Genomic DNA, 26,963 nt, shown 5'->3' on the forward strand with positions numbered 1-26,963 from the left:
AGCATAGGCGCAGTTCCGGTCAGCTCGGCCTGGAGATCCTACATCGCCAGATTATGAGCCCATGCCGCTTTTACAATGGATCGTCTGCCCTGACTCATACGTCAGCGGGAATAATTTTGTTGCCACACACTGGCCATCAGGAAAGGAAGAAAAAAAAAAAAAAGATATCCTCACGATCTCGACGGGGAAATTGTTGCCGGCACGTGTACGATGTTCTCCATAGATTCGTCGGTCGTTTGTTGATGATCGATAACGTTTCTTACCGTACTCGATGGGAAACGGTAAAATTGGATCGTTTACCCCATATTCTGTCGTTTTCAGTCTTTTCTCTTTTATTATATTCGGTCTTACGAAAAATAAATCAGTCTTTATTAATAATTGGATTAATTGGAGTGATTAATTATTCGTTGGATAGCTTTATTTGATATATTTTTTTACACAACAAACTGTCCGCTCTTAATAAAATCAACGATCTGTTGCACAGAGTTTTGGAAACGCATGAAATTAAATCTGGCCTCCTCGGTGGATTTTGATTTGTAAATGGCGGTGGTATAAGCCGCAGTTAATTCGATGACTAATTTCTGAGCTCTTCTAGCGGCGGCTTCGATGGATCCTGATGGCATTTTGATGCTCTGAGCCGTTCGTACGATTTCTTCTTTGACGAGCTTCACCAGCTGTTCGTCATCCTTTTCATTCGACGCCCCGGTCGAGATAATTCGGAAAATTCTACTGATGGACTCGTCGGCTATACCTGGAAACACCGGCTTACCGAATTTACAAACCATTCGATTCTCCTTTATCTTAAGTTCCCTTTCCAAAATTTGACAGGTGTGGATATCTCGTTTCAATTTAAGATCTTTTATTATAAATTTAAATTATACTTTGAAATAAGACAAAAATAGACCACGTCGCATGTTATTGATATAAAAAATGAATCTCATTTTCCGCAGAAATTAAATTCCAATGATTTTCTAGAAAAAAAGTTTGTTCACCTGCCGTTCGTGGCCTCCTCTCGATCGACTTCCCTCGATCGTTTCCATGGAAAATCCCATGGGATTTGGAAAAGTAGCAAGCTAGGAGGACGATCGCGATCGTCGCGACTTTCGTCACCCTCGGATGTCCCATTGGATTGAAACTATCGGTCGCGAGTCGTTCGATTTTCTCTTTTTATACGCCACTTGTCGCCCCTCTGTACACCGAGGAGAACATTATGCAAAATATAATTTGTCGTTTCGGACCGATCATTACCGACGATCCCGATGAGTGTCATTAAAAAAAGGGAAAGACAGAAGGGAAAGTGGAGCAGCGTGACGCGTCGCTGGAAAGCATATTGTTTCTGCGGGTTACTTTGATTTTCACGTTGCGAATCGCGGAGTCGACGAGTTTCTGTTGGGAAAGATTCGGGTGAAAGTGCATAGAAACGTTATTAAACGAGAAATTCTTTGATGATTACTTAAAATGAAATAAACATAGAAATCTCGAAAGACCTTGGAATTTTGATAGCGACGATATTTTCAAAGTATTCGAAACGAATCGTGAACGATTCCTGTGGGCTCAACAGGTCGTCGGTTCCCCTCGAAAAACGTAGAAGCAGTGGCTCGGCGGTAAAACTGCGTGAACATAGGGAGGGAGTGCATCCAGCCATGATTCCTCTTCACCGATTTTTACCCCCTTCCTGTCCCCTGTACACCATACTCCCCCATTGAAACGACGCGGCGCGGCGGCTCGATGACTCGCGATTAAAGCCAGCAGTGCTTTCCAGAATTCGTGTTTCGCAAAGGATGTCCACTTTCACCGGTCAAACAATTATACCAACACTTCTATGAAATCCAAGTTAAACGGTGCCAAGAAAACAGAATATACCCGGTTGGTAGAAATATAAATTTCAACTCTCCGTGAACTTTCCATCGAATGCTTGAAATCGCAAACGGTTGAGAAAACGCGAAACATCGTCGCGATTATCATGGCTGTCGCAATCGAACGATCGTCTGTGGCTAGGAAAAGCTGCACGCAAAAGGAGGATGTCTGGATAATACACATTATAGGCCGACTATTATTACGCAGAAGCTCTGCCGTTTCTACGTGCGCAACGCGAGCCGGAAGGCCGACTCCCGCGTGTCTGCTTTTCCTGCATGAATGAAATGTAATTTAAGCTTACTCAAGTACCCGTATTTTCATTCATCCCACATTCGCCAGACTTCTACGTCTGGCTGATCGTACACGCAAGACGGTTGAAATTTATTTGAAAAATCACGCGGCGAGATCGAAGATCTAAAAGCGTACGCTTTGGATTTAAAACGAAATCTCGTCCACGTCGTCCTAAAATTCGACGCCGAAATATTCCGCCGACGAATTCATCGATCTCGCGTACGATCGATCACGATCTTATCAGGGGCAAACCCTGGTCCCTGGTTGCAAGTCGACGCGGAGACGCGCTTTCGATAGTCGGTGCGTGCCATAACCGGCACGATCCTTGGACACGTTCCTCGAGGACACAATGAAGAGAGAAAAATCGAGTCTCTTCTCGATCGAGAGTCTTTATTCTCGTATCAGCACCGAGCAACGATGGAAACGACGTGGCCTATTATGAGCCGATCTCTTCTGAGACACAATGATCAATGCCAACTGGTTGAGCAGCCGTTGAATGGAGGAGAACCGATGGTTCCTTTGCTCGGGATTATGGCACCACGAGAGGGCCACCGAAGATCGACAGGGCCGATTACGTCCCCGATGACTTTAAGCCCCTTTAAACGTTGCCATTCTTCCCTGCGGGCCAGCTTGACCCCGTGCCGTCCATGGTACCCGTGCGCTGATTTTCTCATTCTCTTTCATTCTTACTGTTTTCTCTTACTGTCTTCTTCTTATTCTTTTTTACATCGGCGTACTTTTCGGCAGAGCTCGTTGGGTGAAACGTGACGTGGGTCCCGGAAGTGGTACCGGGAACCCGTTGTCTTTTGAGGCCACTTGCTGCTACGGATTCGAAGGACCCACCGTTTTATCTTAAAATAATTAACGATTTTAATGCGAAGCTAAAGATTAAGCTAAGGATTTAATGAAATCTAACGACGCCTCGAATCGGCTGGCGAACATCGATCAAACGAGAATCCGTTCGATTGATCGTTGGTTTTGCGACAGCACAGAGATTTCTACATCTAAGAAATCCCACCTGCTTTCGATTCACCGTGAAGCGAGCAAAAAGGCCGGTGACTCAGCTCTGCAAAGAGAAATCAGGCGACAAATTGATCTGCGGACTTAATTCTACGGTTTCCTACACCTGCCTTTGAAAATCATTTTCTCTAGCATGATCTCCTCTGATATTAACCCACCGTCAAATTACTTGGAAATCGATATTCAAATTTTCCTATCGTTTACGATGCGCGCTTACAATTTCGTACCTGTGCAATTAACAAACGGGCTTCGATTAATTAAATCGTTAACTATGAAATGTGAAAGGGGATTGCGATAACTTATAGTTCGTTTATGAAATCACGAAGCTATATGTATACACTATCGTTCATAATTATGAATTTACTTACAAAATGTTTGGAATTAATTAGAGTTAGTTCGTTTGGGGAAGTTTCGTGTCAGGTCCTAGCAAGTGTCCAAGTACTTACGGGTAGCAGTGTAGGTGGGCAACATCGAAATGATTTTATGAATTTCACGGTTTGTTCTTTTTAGTAACACAGGACTCCTGAGTTTTTTGTGTCCATTAAGCAGAACCGTCGAAACCCATGCCGAATTTCGTCTTCCTGTCCCACTAGTTCGAATTAACTCAGCAAAATCCTCTGTTTTCTGGTAGGGCCACGAGTTCGCTCTTGCTTCTAACATCTACCTTTCACTTCTGAATTCTCTCTTTCTCTATATGGCTATATTGTTGTGCAATATATATTGTATAACCGGTTATCCAACGTGCGGGAATTATGAATATTAAGCGGTGGACGGCTCATTTGCGAAATCAAATTACGTGCCGAAATACTCGTCCTGTAATTACACTTTGTTACACATTGCACTTTGCTAAATTAAAATTTTACTACAGTGAAATTTGCAAAGTTTCCACTGACGATATTCGAAACAACTGTGGCCTATAAATCAATTTTTCAAAATAAAACATCCTATTTCATTCTGAATCCTAAATATAGAAAATTTCAAAATTTAATAATTATAGATTGGACGCAAATAATTGAAAATAAAAGTATCATTTGTCGGATCGTAGAGGCATAGGAACGCGAGTTTACCCTGAAAACACATTTGAAGCGGGACCAGGCGATAGCTTGCACGAGTGGCGTATTGTGGCGCACATCATAGACAAAGCCGGATTATTTTTCACGGTTGTAAAGGAAGCGTGCAATGGTATTGTACTGGTAGCCTGTAACAGGAACTACTAACAATGGCCGTGCTTTTTGCCTTCGTTCTTCGTGTTACACTGGTTTGACTGGACTTCTGCGAGAGATGAAGAATGGCCACGGAAGGTGCAGCTATCGTATTAAGCAAATTTACGTAACTTTGTCATTTGTTATGGACACCTTCGATGAAGATGATACTTAAGAATCTTTTTATCGTTCTATCAATTTTCCAGGATATTTGAAAATTTTGAAACTTACTCAAAAACATCTAAATCATTCCAACGTTCGTGTCATCAGAAAATTGAAAATAATCATAAGCTTGAATTCGCGTCGACTTCCTTGTCGTTGTAATAAAAGAAACCGCAATGATTGAGAAAAAACGGACGGAAAATCGCGGAGGTAAGAAAAAATAGAATCGTGAAACCAGTCGGTGCGAGGACGCGAATAAATCAATTTATGTCAGGGCTAATAACACGGAATCGTATCGCAGATAAGACCAGAAGCCGTATCGGAAAGCTCTTATTTAATCCGCCTAGCCGGCCCGTTTACGAGCTAATTCAGGGGCGAATTATGGGCGTGTGTACGAGGATTAATCACTGACAGGGTACGTGTTAGTATGCGAGATTTACAAGGAGAAGAGGGACAAGATACGGGTGTGTACAATCGTGTAACGACACTGCAATTTTCGAGACTGGTGTACTCCACGCAACTTACGCAGCTCGTACATTGATCGACCTGATTCTACGATTTGTCACGCCTCTTATTCCACACCTAGCTTTCACTGCTATAGATCAGAGAGGGCGGACGTCGAGTTATTATACCCTGCTGCGTATCAACGGAGAAATACCGGCTTGGAGAGAAGGTGGAGGAAATTAAGGGTGGCTTTTTGGATTTCTTATTTCTGATCACATTTTTAGGATACTTTATAAGTGTTAGCATTTTCATTTTCTAGATCGAAGAAGAAACTTTTCACCCCTTATGTCAACCATGGTATTATCGATCAATTGTTTCACCACAATTAAAAGTTTTAAAAAATAATAAAATATTTCAGCTGAGAAATCCACCATGGCGATGATTATAATCGAGTTACCGGTAATCGAACCGCGAGATCGGTTCGTAACCGGGGCTCGAAAAGACATTCGTAAAGTCATCGAGATAATCTGGTGAACCACGAACGAAAGAGACGTCGACAAAGAACAAGGTTCGTTCGCGAAACCATTGAACCAACGGGTCGACCATAACCGCTATATTAATTCGAATTCAAACGCGGGAACGCCCCGCGTGTCCCGGCAATTTGTGTTCGGGCTCGTCGATCGGTATCGCTGTTACGTTTTTAACAATAGGTATTAATATCGATCAGTCGTAAAGACAGCTCGCGACCGTGTTCCGCCGCGCTTGATAAACCAGCTGAATTATCGCTTTTACGATACCTTAACGCTTGTCGCCGCTACTTTACTGCCGCCGTTTTCCATCTCGTTATGCAGACACCGCTCGTGTCATTATCCTCCGGCGCAGGAACGTTCGATCCATTCCTAACGACTAAATCAAGCTGCTAAAACAAACGAAAAAAATATCTTTTAAATATAACAAGAATTAGCCTCTTTTTAAACAATTTTGATTCTACTTTTCAAATTCTAAATTTCAATTTTTTTTTAATTTTCCTTACTTTTTGTTTTCTGGAGATTACGAGCTGAATGGAATAGAAAATAGATAATATATATTTCCAAGTGTAAATAGTAGTCGGAGAAGTATTAGATAACTATTAAATTGGATTAGGCCGTGATTGCAAAATGCCTCCTATCAATGGTAATCAGACTTTTACTTTGGACGCGTGAAATGTGTCGCGTCACATTCATAGCCACGGCACAGAGCCCTTATCACTGTTCTTTGTATCATAAATTAAGAGAAAGTATATCGCAGCCTCCTGCTGGCCCGTTGCAACGAGAGTCAATGCGAATCAGAGCTGAACTATCGGCTTGTATCGATGCTGAGCTTCGACTTGACACAGATTTGCTTGTTGCGGGACGGGGTTCGTGTCACATCGAGCTCGTGCACCTTTAAGAATCTCATTCCTCGTAAAAATCTATTGAAACAGAGATAAAAGGGAGGCACGAAGCGAAAGGGAAGTATGAAAAGTAGAAAGCGGGAAGGTTGCTGATCGAACTGTTCGTGAGCTAACGAAATCGAGAAGAGAATGAAAACGAAAGTAACAGCGTTGTAAATGTCGTAATAGATGTTTCTGTTCGTTGAAAATTGAATTCGCGAAGCATCGTACCGGTGAATAATTTCGTAAAGTACCCTGTTTCCGTGGTACAGAACATTGAGCATCGAATTGTCACGGAATTGGTTGAAAACAAGACAGGAAGCGGTGGTGGAAAAACGTTTCGTAGTATTTGCTTACAACGCGACGTCTTCCGTAAGAAGGTACGCCGATGGATTTCTTTGGAATTCGGTGAATCTTTTTCACCGCTCGAGGAACATCGGTATCGTCTCAACGTCCACGTAATCCCGTGGCCAGGCTTCTTCCTGTGGCCATCGGAATCGGGCGTCCTCGCCTTTCATCTCGCCACTTTCTTGCGTGCATTCCGCTCGACGCGACCATCTCCACGATCGGCAAAACCGATCCTAGGATGCTGGTGAACGCATACCAGTGAAACACCTTGGAAAAAAAATTGACGAACCACCGTGCGATGCATACAATTCCCAGGGATCGAGAGCGAATCAATTTCAATCGAACAAGTTCATTTACAGAGGAAATTAAAACGATAATTAGCTTTCAAATTTAGTCGGTACCTAATTTAACCTCCTTCTAATTAATCACTCAAACGATTAAAAGGGCAAAGAAATCAATGTCGTGCGACGGTCTTGTTTTCTCTCTGAAGCGATCTACAATCGCTACAGAGAAGCAGCATCGTTTGAGAGGCAGGAAAAAGAGGGCTGTCGGCCCTTTACGATCCCGGCTTGCCTTTATACCATGTTTCCGGTCGCGCGGAGGCCGCACGTGACTTCGATACTCTTCGCTTCATCTCGCCTGCTACCTGTCCCAATTTAATCTAACCCGAGTCTGAGACCGGTGGCGATTATTGGTGTTACAGCCACGACCGCAACCCTGTCTCGTCTATACGTGTAAATAATACACCCGGCGGGAATGCTAATACCGAACTGTTCATAGTAGCCTGCCGGATAATATGCCGGCCAGGGTTGTTCGACCAATGGCCCAACACCTGAAATCGTTTTCGGCCTCTTCGTGATTCGATCAGCACCCTCTTGCACTTTTATTATTCCTTTTCGAATCTGTTCGAGCTGATTTACCGATGCATTATGACTGCTTCCCGAAGATTGAACGGGGTCGACTTCAAGCCAAAAATTTTTCATTCGGGTCCAATGCACCTTCCCATAAATTTTACAAATAAGAACTTCGATTCACAATCATTCTACCTATATCAGAGAATCATCGAAAGGGCAGAGAAAGAAGGAATCGAAGGCGGTGTTTTCACGAGCAATTTTCGCGAGGATCCTTTTTTGCCAGACGATGTTACGTGTCTGGAAGGTAACGTTTTCATACGATCGAACGCGACCCGTTAAAGATGATTATGCAATTTACAGCGGGTGTAATTTACATCGGGAAACGATTTAGCCGGTGGCAAGGCAACGAGAATAACGGTACGAGAGGACGCGCGATGTCGCCGTGGATCGTGACTATGCTAATGACAGATCGCCGAGCTCATTCATAAGAGAAGAAACGCGTTGAATGAACGCGCGAGCGCGACCGGGATGCTCAGCCTTCATCTTGTTGCGGTGATACGTGATCCAGACTCGTGGAAGGAAAAACGTTCATCGTGATAGTGTGAATGATCCATTGAAACTTAACTACGCGAATGATTACTTCTTCTTCCATTTTTCTTTTTTTTTTACATCTGATGGTCTTTTAATTAACCGAACTTCCTCCTCGGGCCAAGTTATATTCTTGTCGTTAAAGAGCTAACGACGTATACAGTGGCAAAAGTGTTGAATGAACGAAAGGAGCGCAATTTTCTTCCCTTTAATTAACCTGTCATCGAATCGTATCTCAATAAAATTGAAAGAAAATTAAAAGGCTGTGTTACACGTCACAGTTTGTCGCAATTTCGCGGGGTAGAGAAAAATACGATTTTGTAAACTGTTTCTTTCGATCGTTTTCTGTGCTTGTAACGGTAGCGAATCTTTGTAGATCGTTTTAATGACAGTGGCGAGATCCGTGGCCGGTTTAACAGGTGTTTCAAGCCGGTAATCGATCGCGGTGTCGACTATGGATTTCGCTTCTGTTTTCCCCTTTAAAAGCGGGGACAAAAACCGGTGTAGTGAATCGGTGGCGGATAATTAAAGCGACGATCAAAGGAATCGCGTTTTCGGCCGTGACAACAGTGATTGGCCAGCGTGATTGAACGGTCTGCTGGCAGAAACACGGCCTCTGTGCTCCCTTCGCGAACTTCATGGTTTCTTTTCTTATCGTCGCAACAAGTGGTCCACGTAAAAGATTGCCCGGTGTTACGCTTCACGGCTTACGTTTCCGCTCAATTTTTCGTGTATTTTTCGGTGAATGTGCGTGAAATGTATCTTTCTTGAAAATGATAATACTTCGGTTTAATGTACAAAGACATTAACAGATCGAGTAACAATAACGAAACTCGACGAGATCTGTCGAAAACAAAAATTTGTTCGTAACAGAGGGAGTACCTTTAATTGTTGGCCAACTCAAAATTGTTTTATGCCTGAACAGACAGCCATACCGTGGGATTTTCAGACAATTTCACGCTGAAATAGAGAGCTTAATGAGTAATCGCTGAGAAAAGATAATCTACCTGGGTTTCTTATTTTCCTGGAACTTTGGAAGAAACTTAACGAAAGTTAATGAAACTTTCTGCATATGCATCTGTATCTTGAAGAATGTAAGCCTCCATTGTTCCTCGACGTTGGTGGAAGAAGAAAGATGAAATGCACGCGATCGATCGTTCTCCTCGGCAAGGTAGAGCATGATGACGTTTACCTAGAAGTACGCGGAGAGCTGGTTGTTCGTCATGGTCCAGGGATCACAACCCCCGGCGCTCGCGCCTATGCCCACGGAACTAAAGAGACTCCGCTGTTGAAGCGAACGAACCGCGGCGTGAGACAGGTGCGACCGGCTGCATCGCTCCGACACCCTCGTTTCAGCCTTTATCGTTTAGCTGACGCTACGTGCCACTGAAAACACCGATATTCTACCTCTTCACGCCACCTGCGGACCCTCCCTATCGTTTTCTCTCCCTTTTAAATGGATTACGTAGGAGCTGATTTGGAAACGAGTAGATGGCTCGATCGGGGGTGGGCCTGATCAGTTGGGAATTTTTTAATTTAGAAATTATGAAATTTCAGAATTTTAAAAATTTTAGAATATTGGGAAAGCTTTGGGAGAAAGAGGCAGGTTTACCCTGGCAAAGATTCATATGAAGATTCAAGAGTCACCCCCGTATCATAGAACGTTTATCGTTAAAGTCATCGCGAAGAATGATAAAAGCAGAAACATTCGAAGATCGTAACCACATTGTTAGCGACGAAAGAACGATCTTTCGCGATGCGTATCTGCTCTCGATCTCCACACAATGGAACTTCATCGATTCGATCTCCTGCCCCGTGCATCGAAATCTTCGAATTCTGCTACGATATCGTCGATCTTGCTAAACAAATACATCTCCATCCGGTAATATTGCTTTCTTCGAGTAACATCGTTGATACGGCTCAACAACGATCGTATCGGCGGACAGGTGCGACCAGGTGCAAGTATTCTCAGAAGCGTGCCGACGACCCGTTCCTTCTAAACTTTATCAGTCCGTCCGAGACTGTTGAAGCGACAGCACTTGATCGTACAGATTGCTATCTAAATTTGTTGCAATACTCTCGTCCCCTTATCTCCAATTTGGATCCAAGTGTCTACTTAGATTAATTCAGTATTCAATTTTCATATTTCTTGTATTTTAAACAGAGTTAAAATTGATGGTGCGATTACAGTGTTAATATTCAATTTCTGTTTGTAAGTGGCATCGATGTTGCGATCCGGTGTAATAATCTTCAAATGAAGTTGTTCCTTTTTTCCACAAGCAAAAATTGCTCTTAAGAAGGATCATTTCTCTAAGAAATTTCCCTTGCCAGCTTAGCATTGCACGATTGTTAAGTAGTTTTCTTTCGACTCGGTAATAACGTCGGTTTCTCGGTACAATAATAGCCGGTCGGTTTTGCATCATTGTTCACAGATTTGTCGCGGTCATCATCCGTTAGAAAGAATCTATAATTCGCAAAGTTCTCGTGGGAGAGTCGTTCGGACTGGATCACCACGAGATGAATCGCTTCGGGTAAAACGGACCTCCATCGCGTACCACCGTCTGTTGGATGAGCAAGGTGTGTCACGGTTACTTGATCGAGAAAACGCTCGATAATTGACATTGTCGAAACCGTTCGAATCATCGTGAAAGTCCTGAACACATCATAAGCAAATTCTCTCGTTTTCTTTAGCAAAAAGGCGCCTCGTTGAAGTTTCATTATTCTGTCGTTACGAAACGCCAAAAAGTTTCAAACGTTTTCCAGCCTTGTCAGGAAGTGTCATACTCGAAGCGGTAAAAACGAAAAACAAACAATAAGAAATGGGGAAAAAAATTCATCGACCTATTCTTAAGTGCTTCCGCCTGAAACGAAAGTAGGGTGATGCTCTAACGGTGGCGTATCGTTTATATGTATGTAAAAGGAAGGTTGCGAGCAATTTTCACTTCGTTACGGGAGCGAAATTCTTTTTGCATACGGCTGGCTATTCCGCGGAATCGCGTGCAAACGGCCGCAACGCGACCCGATAAATACATCAGACGTGTGTGCGTGTGCTGTAATAAGAACACGCAATTTCATATGAATTCTTGTAATATTTAAATGAAGACTGGATTTTTCTACATTTTAACTGAATTAAATTCAGCATTTTTAAATTCTTGTGTGTTAATTTTGTAAATGATACGTGTCTCTTCTCATTATCCTCATCTTTATCCTCCAGAATGAATCTTGAAACAGCAGACATCTTGAAGAACATTTGTAAGCGGAAGCGAAGGGCGGCCATGGTAGCGGGCCAGCCGAACGTCGAGCTGACTGGTGACGAAAAGGAGCCAAGGTGAACGAAACAGAAAGAAAAGTAGAAAAAGCGCGCAGGTAGAGAACGTCGTCGGCCAACGCTGGACAGCGTCGGGAGAGGCCGCGTCGGGGAGTAACGGCAGGGCCCTGTAAAAAAATGGGGGAACGACGATTCGAAAAAGCGAGACGGCGAATGGGACAAGAGGAGAAGAGACGAAAGGAGAGGAGAGGAGAGGAGAGCGAGTGAGAGAGAGAGAGAGGTAAGGTACGATTCCTCGGCAGGGAGCCTGGCCAATCGGAGCCCGGTGGGCGCCGCGGGTAGGAGGAGACAGTTCCGCGCCGACAGGCGACGTAATCACCCGCGGCCGTGTCCGACGCTGCTCTCTGGCCCCTCCGGGCCCTCTTTCCCCCTCCCTCCGGCTACCTCCACGACCACGATACTAGAATGACCCCACCACGGACCAGGAACAACCAGCGACGGTCACCGTTCGGTCCAAATGGGTCGCGGACCTAAGGCCAAACTTCGATTTTCGTGCAATGGCAGCCGTGTGACAAATTCATTATTTTCTAATAGTGTTAAGTGTAATTAAATATTTGGTTAATTTGGTATCTGAATAAAATTGACTTAAAACTTTCTTTAACTTTGAATTGATTCTTAGATCCTTGAATCTTAGAAATCCTAGATTTTATTCCTGATGAAAGTCAAAGAAAATTTCCTCCAGTCGTATTTATCGAAGATCCTTTCACGATTTGATGTAAGGGTACACGAAGCAGGTGGTTACACGCGTCTTGTCATCAGGTGGAACATCAAGGATCAGTGTCCATTGCGACTGTAGCCTTGGGCGAGAAGTTCTCGAGTGTTTGGATGATACAGTGAAGAGGTAGATCGGTTGAGAGGCTGCTGAGAGGCTAACAACATATTCACGTTTGATACCTTGGCCAGGATAAATAGGCGTTTCTTCACTGAATCATTTATGCTTCGCCAAGGTATCCATTCGTACATTTCATCAGGAATAAAACCGTGTTCTTTACATTTTTTGTAATTTTTCCAAAAGTGCACAGTAATCCACCGTCACTTTCCCGAAATCCTTTATAGTGGATCAGCTTAATTAATAATTAATTACGATTGAATTTGGCATTGTTTAACCGTGAATAATTGGCACAATTGAATGGTATAGAATCGATCGCGAGATTCATTCCCAACTTCCCTTTCATCATGTCCATCCAGGGTTTGAATTGGAGACCAAATGTGCGAGAGCGGTCGGGCACGCTCGGTCAGGGTGTGTAATTTCGTGTTATTTTCTCATTACATTGAACGATGAAGATGCGATATTGCCAGAGGCTGCGTAATCCGGTGCCGAAAGATACCGATGAAGGCGTCGAAACGATAAGTAGCGTACCGTCGGATGAAGCGATGAAACAACACCTGGGTTATTCTTGTCCGATGTAAATTGTACAACCCCATCGAGCGCAGATGAATGGTATAAAATTTAGAAAATGATAAGAATTTCAATTCTAAATCATACATTGGATCAGCAAAACACCCAGCCGAGGGTTAACTAACGAGTCGGAAAACAAGAATAACGTGCAATTGACGTCTTACACAGTGCCAACATTGTTTTTCTGACACTTTCTCCTGACAAAGAAGCCGCAAGAAGAAAGCAATGGACTCTAATCAATTCAATTCTCGTCGAAAGAAAATCCTGCGATCAGTGAAACCGGCATTCCGTTCTTCGTTTCAAATTCAACCACGCTTTCCTTTAAGATTACCGAGCAAAAATATCTGACGCGGTGTCTCAATTAGGGTACGCTCGTCAAAGCGTAAATTTATATACTCCCCTCCCCTATCAGTCGGCAATTATCGGCAGCTAACTAAATTATGCCGTGAAACGGGTATAATTAATAAAGCGGAGTCGCAGATTCGCGGGGATAAGGGTATCTCACCGGTAGACGATAATGAAATTCACATTTGAAGGGAGAGGGAAAAAAAGGGAGCGGGTTGAATACCCAGCATTCAGAGACACCAAGCTATCCTACGTCCGGAGGGGCTGAAAGAAAGCATGCACCTGCTGGATACGTTTTCTGACCTACGATTACATCGAAGTTTGCCCCGGCAATCATTTTCCCGCCAAGATATCTGCTAATCTTTCAGCGTAATTCAAATTGCATCCTCGCGAACACGGTGTATACACTATCTTCCCTGGTTAGAACGGTCCCATCTACCATCTTTTTTATCTTGCAACAAGAAATTAACCAATGTCGCTTTCGAGTGACTTCGACTCGTTAGCAGGCTGCTATTTCACAGCAAACGGCCTGCTTTCACTCCACTCGGTTCTTCCATTTTCTATTTTCTACTTCTTGACGCGCATCCTGCGACGCCCAACGCCTCGAGCATAATCATTCACCGGGCACGTGGTGGTTCATCTACGCCTCTTTTTAATTTTTCAGAAGAATTGCTAGGTTCAGGGACGAAATAACACCTGGCACACCCCCATAACTATCTAATTCAACGGAAGGTTTTATCTTGAACCTTCATCCTCTCAGGTACCAATTTTCATGCATTACCTTCAGCGTTTCTTTCGATCAGGGTTCTGAAGGATCTTTCCTTCCCTTTCTAAAAATTATTCTCGATGTTTAACGGGATTAAAGAATTTTTTCCAGAGGCAACAGCCTAGTAACGCGGACAAAAGGAAGGCACTAGAGTTCTTCAATTCCTAGACCATCATAGCAAGAGCACATCCGGAGGGGAAGAAAAGCGCGGGAAACACATGGTCGAATGGTGTGTAGGGAGAAATGTGGATCAGCTGGTGTTCGCCGATATCGAGAACGCTGCACGTTCGGCCGTTAAACGCCCTTCACCCTTCGCGAAGGTGAGCACATGGCCCGTAGGACCTCGAAGGGTTCCTTCGAAGACACGCACGTTCCTCCTTCGCCGGTGTTCTTATTAATGGCATACATTATTACGGGATGGTACGTAACGGCCGCGTCAACGGTCCTGGGCACCTGACGCCTTGTAACGAGTTCGCTTCTACAATGGGCGGGGCCCTTTTCGTCCCTTTTCGTCACGATCAAGTCGTTGCCTTCTTCCGTACACAACTCCGGTAGCTGTGCCCTTTCTTGTCGCGATCCTGGTAGATACGAGTGGGTGATAAGGCATCTGGGGTCAGTGACGAATCTACCAGGAATCTAATCCAGCTACGACGAGCCATTAACCTTTCCATATCATTTTTTAAATATTTATTTTTCAATTGGAAATTTATGAAATTAATATTATATAATAATAAATTTATAGGTGGCCTCCAAAATATTAATATCGTTAAAATTAACCTAGTCTCTAAATTTATATCTATCTGAAAGCAGTTAGGGAGCTTTTTCCTGTTAAAGAAATGAAAGAACCGAGGAAAAGGAAAGGCGTAGGTGTAGCATTAACCCTGGGACTAATCATCTATTCCGGATATTACAGGGTGGAAACGCGACGGAATTGTGCGAGACATTGAAGGGAAGGTTGCACCTTACACCACCAGCCAGGGAGGAACAGGTGCCACAGCTGTTTCAGCAAGTGTAATGAAAACAAGTAGGATAGACGGAGAACGGCTATTAGAACTGTTGCAGCCTTGCCAAAGGGGTGCATAACTATTTGGTCGGGTCGTGTACGAGGTGTTGCGAGTCCTTCTTTTTTACGGCGCGACCGTTGAACCAGCCGGACAGGATGCGTGCGCTCGACTTTTCATCTGGTACATCGTTAAATAGCCGTTCGAGACGCTTTAATATTCTACGCGTAACGAACGTGCCTTCGGTTCGGAAATGAGGTCAATGTTTCCACGAATACGTTAACTGTTAATTACGAATAAGATGGTTTAATGGGGAATATCAGGGCGTGAACGTTTGCAAATTGTTTGAATTTTTATAACGCAAAAGCACCGTCTACATTCTCGTTTGATAGAGCTGTTGAAAAATTAATAAAATGTGAAGGAAAAATGAAGTCTTTCGAACAGGAGGATATCGTCAGGATATCGCGTTTCCGCCATCGTTCGTATCCTGCGCGTCTCTTCGTCCGGAGAAATGCCGACAAAAATTCAATGCCCTTCCGTTCGATCCGTTTCACACGCCCGCGCGCTTCGTTAAGCTCGATGGGCGAGCGCGTTGATTTATAAGCAGCCACGCGGGAATATAAAACTTTGCCCAAAGTCCAATTTAACCGGGCAGAGAGGGAAGTTTTGTTCTGTGCAGCGAGCGTGGTTCCGCTCGGTTCCGCCCATAACGGTGACGGTGTGAATAACTCCGCGTGGACCTCCAAGTCGCCCATGGAATTTTCGACGGTCTTCGATGCGATCGCCCCCAACTTGACACACTTTAGGGTTAAAAATTCAAGTGGTTGCGGATTATGGTTGCATTTCGACATTTCAAAAGTTCAATTACCAAAACAGATGACCCCGTTCAATGATAACTCCTGAAGCGTCTAGGCATCGAAGTTCGCCAAAGGTTCGCCAAGCGTGGCCTTCCAAACATCATCGGACGTGTCGGGGACCAGGAAGAAGGAACACGGATGGTAGCCGCGTGTCCGACTCCAAAGTGATTCAGTTCTCTCCAGACGTCGGCACCACCGTGTGGGGGCGTCTTGGTACCCGAGTCCACCAAAGGACTCGAAGAAAGTCGGTAAGAGAAGGGGTCGTTTTCATCGTTACCTCTCCCCTTCTATTTCCTACCCCTCTCTTTCTCTCTCTACGTTTCAACAATCTCTTCGTTTAACCAAAATGAATCTGTCTATCCGTCTCTATCCCTCTTCGGGCCGCTGATATCGCCGGTTGCGTGGTGGCGGTAGAAGGGGAGTCAGAGAGACAGGTAAAGCCTCGATGTTGTCCGCGAGCGAGCGAAGGTACGCGGTCGGTTTAAGAGAAAGAGAGCAAGGTAGAAAGATAAAGGAGGAGAGCGAACAAGTGGAGGGAGGTTGGTGAAGCGGAGGTGAAGCGCGACCGGCCCTCTCTACTCCAGGGGCCCAGGCTAGTCCAGTCCGGGACAGCACGCCTCCTGCTGCACGCTCCACGAGGTAGAACGGCGAACGTAGACACGAAGACGTAGGACGTAGGACGTAAGCGCGGGACCAGGCTGTGCTACCACGTTGGCTGACTCGTCCTCCGAAAGGATAAACGACAAACCTCATCCTCGTGTCCCCTTGTCGCGCGCAAGTCGGGCGCTGCTGAACGCCGCCGCCGTCTGTTTTCTTCGCGGGAAATCCGGCAAATCCGTCTGATGAAAATCGATCATTTTCGTGTTACGATACGCTTCGTGGACGCGTCAGATCATCCTGAGATCATCTTGGATTCGTTTCATCGTTCAGGATGCACCTTTGACCGGAGGACACTTGTCACCAACACGCGTGTTCGCCGATATAACCGTGATCAGTTGCGTCGAGGATTTTTATCGTCATCCCCGTCCGAACATCGACTTCCTCTTTCACCCGTCCAACACCACCACCATCCCCCACCCCTTGGACATCACACGCGTCCAGCCACGCGATCACCGGGATCACCGATCCGGATGGTTTCGCGCAACGGTGACCAACGAGCCGGTCAGTCCTAATGAACACCTGATCCACGGTGATTGAACATCCCCTCGATTGGATGCATCTGCGAGACGTGATCGGTGTCATCGGTGAATCATCTGTTACGATGATCGGGAAACGTCGGTTTTCTATCGAACGAATTTTTTGAATACGCGCGTGTCGATCGGTTGACTTTGAATTCGAGGATCTCCGTGCTGCTCGAACAGACGGTTTCGATCGAATAAGAAATCGTTTTACCTTGGTGAAATAAATCGGGAAGTTTGAAGAGTTTCGTCGCGAGTTGAAGAAGGGAGGAAGGATTGAATTTTAGATTGAAATTGTGTTGAGAAACTGTTGGGATAAGGATAATCGACGAACTTGTTCTGTGTAGAATCAGTGCGGTTATGATAGACAATTGTGAACGGTGCGACGGGCCGAGCGAACGGTGAAGTGTTCAGTGAATATTCAGAGACTTCAACGCTCGGTTAGAAGGTAACCGAGGGATACAGGCAGACGACGAACACGACCACGACGACGAAGCGATTTCAATTCGGGTAAGTTACAATAATCATCGTTTACTAGAATTAATCAATATTTCGTCTATTTCAGTTTGTGCTCAATTTGTAAAATTTCAATTTTTCGCCATAAAAGCTGTACCGTTTGATAAAAGAATCAATGCGATTCGCATGGAAGCAACGCGCAGTATACGCTTGCAAACGGGTACACTCTGTGTTCATATTCACCAATTATTATGGGCAATTGCTCTCTTACGTAATAATGATAGATCTGCCGTCACATGTTGACTGGCGAACGACAAGTACTCTAAATATCACTGAAATTTCATCAACGTTCTTTCCTATGTTATCCTTCTGTTTCATAGAATGTTGGAAATTTCAAAAAATTTCATGTATTCATTTTTACTTACGAAAAAGAAATATTGGGACTGTAAATTTTCCTCTAACAAATTACGCGAAAGAAAATTAATCGAACCGCGCATCGTTTCCACGGATGTTTCCACCAGATACGACAGCACAGTACGCATTCAATTTACAGACACCGTGTTCCCGCCTCTAACGATCTTCTCCGATCGTCGATTTATCAAATGAATATTCATAAACGTATATACATGCACGAAGAACGACTGCGGTTATTGCGACACGTAAGATCCTTGCGAGACACCGGCTTTATCTTTTTGCATGGAAATTTGACTGATCGATCGCGATAACGATCGAACAGCAGAGGAATGGCCCGTTTCCTTGGAGGGGTTACGTTATTTTAAGAAATACGTTTCTAATCGCGAGCCAACGGGGCATCTGCCCTATTGCACCCTTGCCAACCACCCTTCGAGACAACTGCCATCTCGGGGCAGTTGTTGCGTCAGGTGGCCGTCGTTGAAGTAAAGACCCAAGGAATCGTCTACAGTTTAGGGAACAAGGGTTGTCAGACGATAGGGTTTGAAGGGTTCTATGTACCTTTACTTCCGTTAAATTTGATAACAGACATTAGGCGGACGATTAAGTTGATCGATTCTATGATGGATGATTGATCCTATTAAAAGCATGTGTGATGTTTGAAAAGTGGTGTTAGATTCTAATTGGATTCACCGAAATTTCGGTATTAGAAGCTTTCTTAGTTTCTTTATGATCGGTAAATCTTCGAATCGGTGGATTTCGGATTATCGAGCGTTCGGTTTTTCGTCTCGCATCGTAAGCGTTCAACGCTCGTAATAAATAATGCCCGTCAGCACGCTGGTGCGCGGCAAGTCGCTGGAAACTTGAACCAATCACACGGCAAACGTTCGCCTGACTTCAAGACCATTATCTCAGCTGGACATCCGAGTAATTTTGTACTGTCATTTCGCATCGAACTATACAATTCCTCTCGTTGCGGAGCCGCGACACCGTGCAATCCGTCAAATCCGCTCGTAATCGATCGATCGAGGGTCGCACCTGTTTATCTTCCTCGTGACCCGATCGCGTAATTGCATTTCACAATGATTTTTCTCCTCGCTAAGCTCGTTACTATGCAGCAATGCCGCGGAACGCGTAAGAAAAAAAAAAAAAGAGTCAACCGGCGAGTTGTTGGAAAAAACGTCGATACACTGTATCATTTAATAGTTATTCGATTAATTTACGATACACGAGTCGTAGAGGATAAATTATATTCTTAATGATACCAGGACGAAAGTTAATTGACGTAGGCTCTGAATATATGAAGCTTCGAGTTTCCAAAGTTCTCAAAGTTTCAAGCATAAAATTTGCAAAGCTTCGATTCCGCAGAGAATTAAAATTGCAAAGTTATGAATTCGCAACATTTTGCACTTCCTGCATCGGAATTCACAGTATTTATTTTCTAAATAAAGTAGGCGTTTTCAGGAGGGAAATAGTCGATGGATCATTTGATGGGACGATAAGATCCGTCGATTCCAATTAAGCGGGCGAATTTACAGCTCGGAAAAGTCTGCTGGTCTAATAAGATGTTAAAACTCGAGCAGTATCTCGATCTCTAAGCAAGATTCACCGAAAGATGGTTATTTAAGAGCGCGTAACGTCAGCGAAGCTCGATCGTTGGATCGTCCCCGTTGATAGGTGGTCGAGCGTAATCGCGGGATTTTTCAATCGCCTTCCGATACAGTGAACGTTTAAACTTTACGGCGCCGTTCGACCACTCGATTTCCCGAGCTACGGACGATCGTTATTGGAAAATTTATCGCGTTATTCGCAAGCTGGCAGGGTGTTTCGCGCTGTCACTACAGGCCATCTTTAACGATTCGAGGCGTTCCCGTGTTAGCCGGTTCCTACGAGTCCTTCCTGAAAATTCTTACAGCTAAAAGTAACACGGAATGGCGGATCGTGGTATTACGCACCTATTACGTGTCGTGCACGGCAAATGGAATGCGGTCCCGCCGGTAAAACCGTCTCGAAAACTTCGGACCGATCTAATCCAACGTCTATCAAACCGTTTCTGCGACTCATTCAACGGACAACAAAGTGATATTGCCGTGGCTGCTGGTATGCGACTAAAGAAGCAATCACACTGTGAACGGTGGCGAGCTGTTTCGCTCCGTTTCATTGTTTTTATTGCTTCCAATAATGCTCGGATTAAAATGAGATTACGGTGCTGGAGAACGCTGGAGAAATTGCCTTTCATGGATACACCGTGCGTCTTATATCGCTGATTATTTTTCATTCTAAATTCTCTATTTATATTTACGTGTATTAACACCTTGAATACCCAGGTGACCGGCATTGTGAAATCGGTATAAAATAATGGTACCAAATTATAACGTACCATTCACTGTGGATCAATTGAATTTTAATCATAGGGTTAATCGGGGATATTTCGAAGTGAATTAGAAGAAGTAGTCGGATCATTGATCGCGCGACTCGTGCGATGGTTGTCACGAGAGGATCGGAATGCGGTCTAGGTGGTGGCCGATCTGATCGCGGCCATGTCAAGGATGCGCGCGGGTGCTTGGCATTCTCGTGTTCCTCTTATTTCGTTTATTAGCCGGCCGAGCGGCGAGTCATCCGCTGGTTAATTGCGGCCTGCCACGGCCCGCTGTTTGCGCGGAGTCGCGCGGTTGTACAGTTAACCGCGGCCACGCTCGCCGCGTGTGCTCTCCGCATGTGGTGCACTCCGGCACGATGCTGCACCGCCTAGCTCGCAACTGTACCGGACCGAGAGCTTCCACAGGTAGCTCCGATCTATTTATAGTCATCGCCAGTATACACACGATAGTACCTACAGTACTGCACCTTTGCATTCGTTCCTCCCTTTTTAGGTCCCTTGCAAACTTTGCTCTTCTCCATTCCGTCTTTGCGAAGCTTCAAAACTCGTTAATTTTTGCAAAGTTCCAAATTTGTTAACTTTTCAATTTCTAATGCTTTTAATTCGTAGTTACGCTAAGTTTGAAAAGTTCCAGATTTGAAAAGTAAAGAGGTTTTACTTTCTTCCACTATCTTCTTCGAAAAGCTGTTGAAAAAAGCAAAGCAACAGACTGCCGATTGAACAGAACCAACAAACGCTTCGCGTTATCTGTTCCCCGCTTACAGCATCAGGCCGAGCCACACCTGGCCCCGATTACGTCCTACCTATATATCTATTCCACTTGCAAACCTCCTCAACTATGCGCTCGTTCGGCCAGCTAGCCTGCTCCCGAGATATCTGGCCGCGTACTCGCCAGCCACTTGCGATATCTACGATGCAGCGAGTGCAGCAGGCGAATTTAATGCGAGCCACGTTAAGTTTTATTGGTGCTCCATCATAACGAAAATGCTTCGTACCTTCTTCATCATCCCTCCGTTACAGAAGTGACCGAGAGTCTTCAAAGCAAAGCTTCTAATTTTTTCATCGCGTTTCAATCGAATTACCTTCGATCGTTTCTTCCTAGAGACATCGTTTCTCCTCGCGTTAGTTCGCTCGTTTTACTCGCGCCTAATCAGCCACTCGTCCGGCATTTCTTATGCATTCCTAGCTCGCTATTTGGTCAGACGGCTTTTTCTGGCAGCGAACACGCGTTTTCAACGGAATTACTGTTCTTACGGTTCCGAGAGCGAGATAAATGCTGCTTGATGGACGAATCATGAGGTTTTAATGGCACCCCGCCGGTCATTCGGATCACCGCGTGGTTATTGCTCTCCAACTGGTCGGTTCATTGCTAGAACTTCATCATTTTCCTACAAACTTGTCACTATTCAATTTTCCAACAGTGCTTTTATTGTTCTATTTCAAACAAACTGCTGTCTATTGCTTTCTTAACATTCCGTAGTCAAGTATCTAGGTTTCGAACGAATGTCGGCAAAATTTAAATGAAAGGTAGAATGTCTTGCATATTACAGTAACTTAAATCCTTGTAAGTTCACTTAACTCGTTTACAGTATCAATTCTACATTAATACCTTCTTTTTACTCCTGTACCGTTAAAATTCTATTTCTACCACCGGGGGAAGTAGAACATATCGAACTCTTATCAAGAGCGATTTTATTGAAATTTTATTACAGTTAATTTGTAACCAATATTCAATATCTTTTCAACAACCGTACGGATTGTTTAATTATTACCCTGTTCGACGTTAACAGTACTCGATTCTTATCGAATTGCAACAAAGTTAAGCTCTCGGCGATGCTGATAATAAAGACAGAGAGGGAAGCGTACTACTCGCAGTCCATTCGTTCGCGAATTAGAAATTAGTTGTCGAGCATTTACATACTGCGCAGGTGGCCGGTCGCAGCCGGACTGGTCACTGTTTTCAGGGTAAAACGAGTTCCGGCGTGGAAAAAATTGCGACTTAGGTTGGCGAGCACTCGAAACCGGTGTAATAAAGATTCATGATCTATAATGCCGCGACACCAGCGAGTCGCAAAGAAAAGTGTCAATTTGAAAAGGCCACCTGTCGCGAGTAAACCCCACGCAATTTTCATATTGTCAAAAGGAAACGTTTAATAAAATAGAATCATTAATGATATATATTCGAAGTGAAATTCAAGTGTCATTCACTCATAATCACAAGTTGAGTTATTTATGAAATCTTCAATCAAAATTAACTCCATTCGAATATAATGTTAATAATAACATCACAATAAGTACCACTAATGATACGACTAAAATAGCATGTTTGCAATAACGACACAAACAATTTTCTGTAAAAATGATTTCTATGGGATCGGTGAAGAAAAGGATAAACCCATCAAACAAGCATGATATCTCTATGAGTATCATCAATGTAACATCGACACCATACATTTCACTTGTTTGAAAAACCACTAATCATTCTGGCGTGGCATCGACGAGACAGCTACGGTCAAAATTAAACTCCATTTGCGCGAAACGTTTGATACCCGTCAAAGTGGAGGTCGTGACAGCCCTATGAGTACCATTAATAGTTCCGAGGCACCGTTTTTCCCTCGTTCAACAGCCATTCCACGGGGATGAGCGAACCTGTTCTCGGGCGCCTCCTTCTGCGGGCTCGGACATCACTCGGATGTAGTCATCTGTATCAATCAGGGAGCCGGCTATACACTTTCTTGTCCCGGTACGATTCACGTACACGCACAACACCGAGCAGTTAACTCCAATCAGGCTCGATTGCATCGGACAAGTGGAATAATTATTGCCGCGAGTCGTTTATTGAATTATTAGGAACGACGATGCACGCTAGGGATTCGTAAATTAGCCGATACCCGCTCCCGATTTCTACGATCGAATCGTAATTTTCAGATGAAAGAAAAATCGAGACAGTCTCGATAAATAACGTCGAATCAGCCTTTGATATCCATTCAACGTATCTTCAGATGATTATTAATACTTTCACTGTCATTGAGCGAATGAAACGAATAAATAAAAAATCATCTGGGTGTGTTAGAAGCGTGACAAAAATCTGGTTAATTTCAGATTAGTCGATCTAATTAATGTCCCCGGTGAAAAGCGAAGCGTGCATCGACGCAGCTCTGCATGCGATGCATCACGCGGTGCAGCGTGGAATGCGTGCGCGTCAAACATGATATATTCCTGATGTTTCGATTTAAAACTGTTTAGCTGGATGCCCCTTGTTGCGCGCCATGGATCGCTTTACGTTGCATCGAGCATGGATCGAGCGGTCCATTAAGGATCATAAAAGCGTGTCAATCATTCTAGGAGAGGTTGGATCATCTTTCTGTTGTGTACTCTTCAAATTGCCGATAATGAATACGTTCCTATCTATCCACGCGTTGGAGCCACTGAGAAAGTATCACCTGTCCTTATTTCCAGGTGGATTTTGTAAAATTTCAAAAAATGTAAAATCCCAAATTCGTAAAACTTCGAATATTGCAAAGCTTAGAATTCTAAGCATCGCGAATTTGAAAACTTCTCAAATTTCTTCTTTCCTTGATTCTTTTTTCTTCTCGAGGAAAAATCTACCAGAACCTAACACCTTCGGCTGCTGTTAGTCAGCAGGTATTCCATGAAGCGGTTCGAGAAAGTGTTACAACTGGTAGCGTGATGCGACCTTGGCACGGCGCGGAGACGCGCGTCGGAACGTTTCGCAAAATTGCCGGAAATTTCCGTGGGAAAGCTCAGGTATTCTGCATGAGAGTGTGGCGACGTACGCTTAACAAGCAGTAGGTACCGGCTGTGCACGGTATCCTCTGACATGGTCCTGCACTTAGTACACGCCTTTCTGTCTTAGGGAACGAACGAGCTTCCCTTTGCTACGTTGGAATTCTACGATGTATGTAGAATCAATGTCCAAGCGGTTTGATGCTCGTTGATCAATCTCTAAAGTGAAAATTCTTGTTATTTCATTTTCTAATTCCTCCGAACACATTTTTCTTTATACTGCTGCGTTTAGTTTGAAATTAGATTTAATTTTGACCAGGAAAGTTAATCTTTCGAATTGAACAGGTAACGAGCATGGTTGAATTCAATTACCCTTGTCAGATTTCAGCCGACGCGCTCGTTCCTCATTGACACCCATAAAAAAAAAGGAGAAAGAAAAGAAAGGGGAACGTCGACACGGAAAGGGGTGCAATTATTCGTGGACGGGAAGTGACAATTTACATTCCTGGTCGCGCGTCATCGTTTGAAACCCCTATTTGTAGGCTGGCTACAGCAGGTGTACCGGCTCACCCCCATAAATGACCGGATATTTTCCGTGTCGGTACGTGCGTCACCATAGGAAACGGTTACAGTACGAATTAGTGCGGTGTGTAATGGTAGGCCGTGCAACAAGTGCGACTCGTAGGTATCAGGTGCATGCACCATTGCAGAAGTGCATGGTACGTTGAACGCGGCCGTTAGAGATCGACTTAGCACGTGACTGAGACGAGTCTCGATGCATCAGAAAAACGATACGAATAGGAAATTAGATATTTCTGCATTTTTTCATTCTCAAAGTTCCGAATTCGAGAAGATGAAAAATCTCAAGGCTCTGAATTCGCAAAGCTTCGCAACCATTTCGATCCCTTAGAAGAATGGGAATTCGAATTCAAAGGGGAAATGGTCGGCTGAGGCATTTATCAGGCACGCAATTATCAGGTTAACAGTATTAGCGATTCGGAATGAAACGGTGCGATAAGAGCAAAGTGCGGAAACGATGATCGGCTTTAAGGAAAAGTGGAGGTAAGCAAGGATTGGATGTATCGAGTTGGTGGCTGGTATCAGGTGCAGGGCGTAGGATAGGCGCGCATGGTGAACGCAGCCGTTGCTTTGGCAAGGCACGTGAATCAGGTATACTCTCTCGAACGTACACGATCGGTCGAACGTCGATCGAGTATCGCGCGGCATGCAAGGAGGCGGGTCAAGAATTATCTAGCAAATAACCTCCTGCTGCTCGCACGTACCATGTGTAACAAAAGTTTGCAGCCGTTTCTGCGGTTACCCTATTCAGCGCAATAAAGTTGCCAACATTAGGCTTTTCTTCAGGAGAGAATTTTTATTATTTTCAAGTCTAGAATTTGTAAAATTTCGAAATTCCAATGTCCCTATTCGCAATCTATTAAAATAAATTCTTATATCTCGAAGAAAGGAAGAGTAAACCGTAAGAGTAAACAATCGATAAAAGCGAGCGATCCTTCCCATTACCTCGATTGTTGAACCGACTAGAGTACTCACTTTCCCGCGATTTTCTAGAGCGAACAGTAATTCGAGCAATAACTCGAGTCGCTACGTAAACACATTATAGCATCGTTCCGAACGAAAGTGCAAGTAAGGACGGTACAATTAAACAACCCCATACTCTGATTTCATTATGTACATTCGTGGGAAAATGTATCTACGTAAAATAGCTCAGGACAACGCTCAATTACCGTATACAAAATTCAAAGCAATTTACTTATATTCTTTCATTGCCAATATACTTATTAAAGTCCCGAAAAAGAATGGTAAGACAAATTCTCACGATGATTCGAGGAGAGCTAATTGGAAGCGCAACTTGCAACAGTTTGATCAATTGATAGGTGGATCAAGAAAGGTACCCAACAATGACTCGCGGAACTTTGAGTACGAGTGACTGTACGATTCGATTCGATTCGATACTGTGTCACGGTTTGGAAAGAGAATTCGAAAGTAACCTTATCTTCCTGCTATATTAATTAATCCTTTGTTCACGTTTCATTGTCTGCTTACAATGATACCGATCGACGAGGCATTCGGTGTTTTACTCTTAAGAAAATTAATACTAATATTTATTATAAAGAAAACTGTAGGACGTTAAAAATATTTCATTTATCCAATGGGAGAATTTTCTATAAATTAACGCGTAATACTGGATGCCATCTTTTTGTCAAATTTAATTAGCGAAATGTACGACAGAAATAATTGAAAAAGAGAATTATTCAACTGCTAGCTGAACCAGATAACTAATGTTGCGAATATAAGATACAAGTGGTTTTTCACGTTAAGACACCTATTAACCGGTACTTCATTAATACGTCAGTAATTTGTTGCACGTGAGTATGGTCCCGCACGAGAGGACGATTTCCTTCCAAGATTATCCGTTATATATCGCGATCAGATTTTCTGAAGCGTTCTTAACGAGGCGTGGTTTTAACAAGGTTGAAAGGAAATTTAGTAGCAAGAGGATGCTCGTGCATGTAAACTATGTTGTCCAACTCGCGAGAGATAACCGCCCCCCGTTCGACGCGGTCCTCTTCTCTCTATGGTTAGGATCATTAGAACGCGTAACTCGTTTTCCAACTCGTCGCGGTTATTTCTCCCGCGGCTATTAAATATTTCCAGGTGTCTTTTAGATTTTACAAACCGTTCGGAACGGTTGCATATTTTCGATCAAGCTTGTCTTCCAGGCGAGCGTAATATCCACGCTCGTATATATTTTTTCCACTGACAGGCGTTAGACTTCCTCTTGCGGCCTCGAGAAACCAGCAATTAGATTTGTGTCTTCTTTTTCCCCCTTTTTTTTTTCATATAACGTTTCTAACGGTCGCCAGACGCCTATCTATTTGCACGCGAAACGAGAT

General features: G+C 44.0%; 2 protein-coding genes across 2 annotated transcripts in view; one reads left to right on the forward strand and one right to left on the reverse strand.

Annotated features, from left to right (window-relative positions):
* Positions 1 to 434: 434 nt before the first annotated feature.
* On the reverse strand, positions 435 to 1,125 carry LOC114878516. Its single transcript, XM_029192429.1, has 2 exons — positions 993 to 1,125; positions 435 to 751 (listed from the first exon to the last, which is right to left on the reverse strand). The coding sequence occupies exons 1-2, from the start codon at positions 1,123 to 1,125 to the stop codon at positions 435 to 437; spliced, it is 450 nt and encodes a 149-aa protein (XP_029048262.1).
* A 15,712-nt stretch (positions 1,126 to 16,837) lies between these two features.
* The window catches only part of LOC114877543 (paired box protein Pax-2-A), a 102,263-nt gene continuing 92,137 nt past the window's right edge, over positions 16,838 to 26,963 (forward strand). Inside the window, exon 1 of the mRNA XM_029190232.2 lies at positions 16,838 to 17,561. The gene's annotated coding sequence lies outside the window, so the exon portion shown is untranslated. The remainder of the gene's footprint in view (positions 17,562 to 26,963) is intronic.

This window comes from Osmia bicornis, chromosome 3 (genome assembly GCF_907164935.1).
Source record: "Osmia bicornis bicornis chromosome 3, iOsmBic2.1, whole genome shotgun sequence".
Lineage (NCBI taxonomy): Eukaryota > Metazoa > Arthropoda > Insecta > Hymenoptera > Megachilidae > Osmia > Osmia bicornis.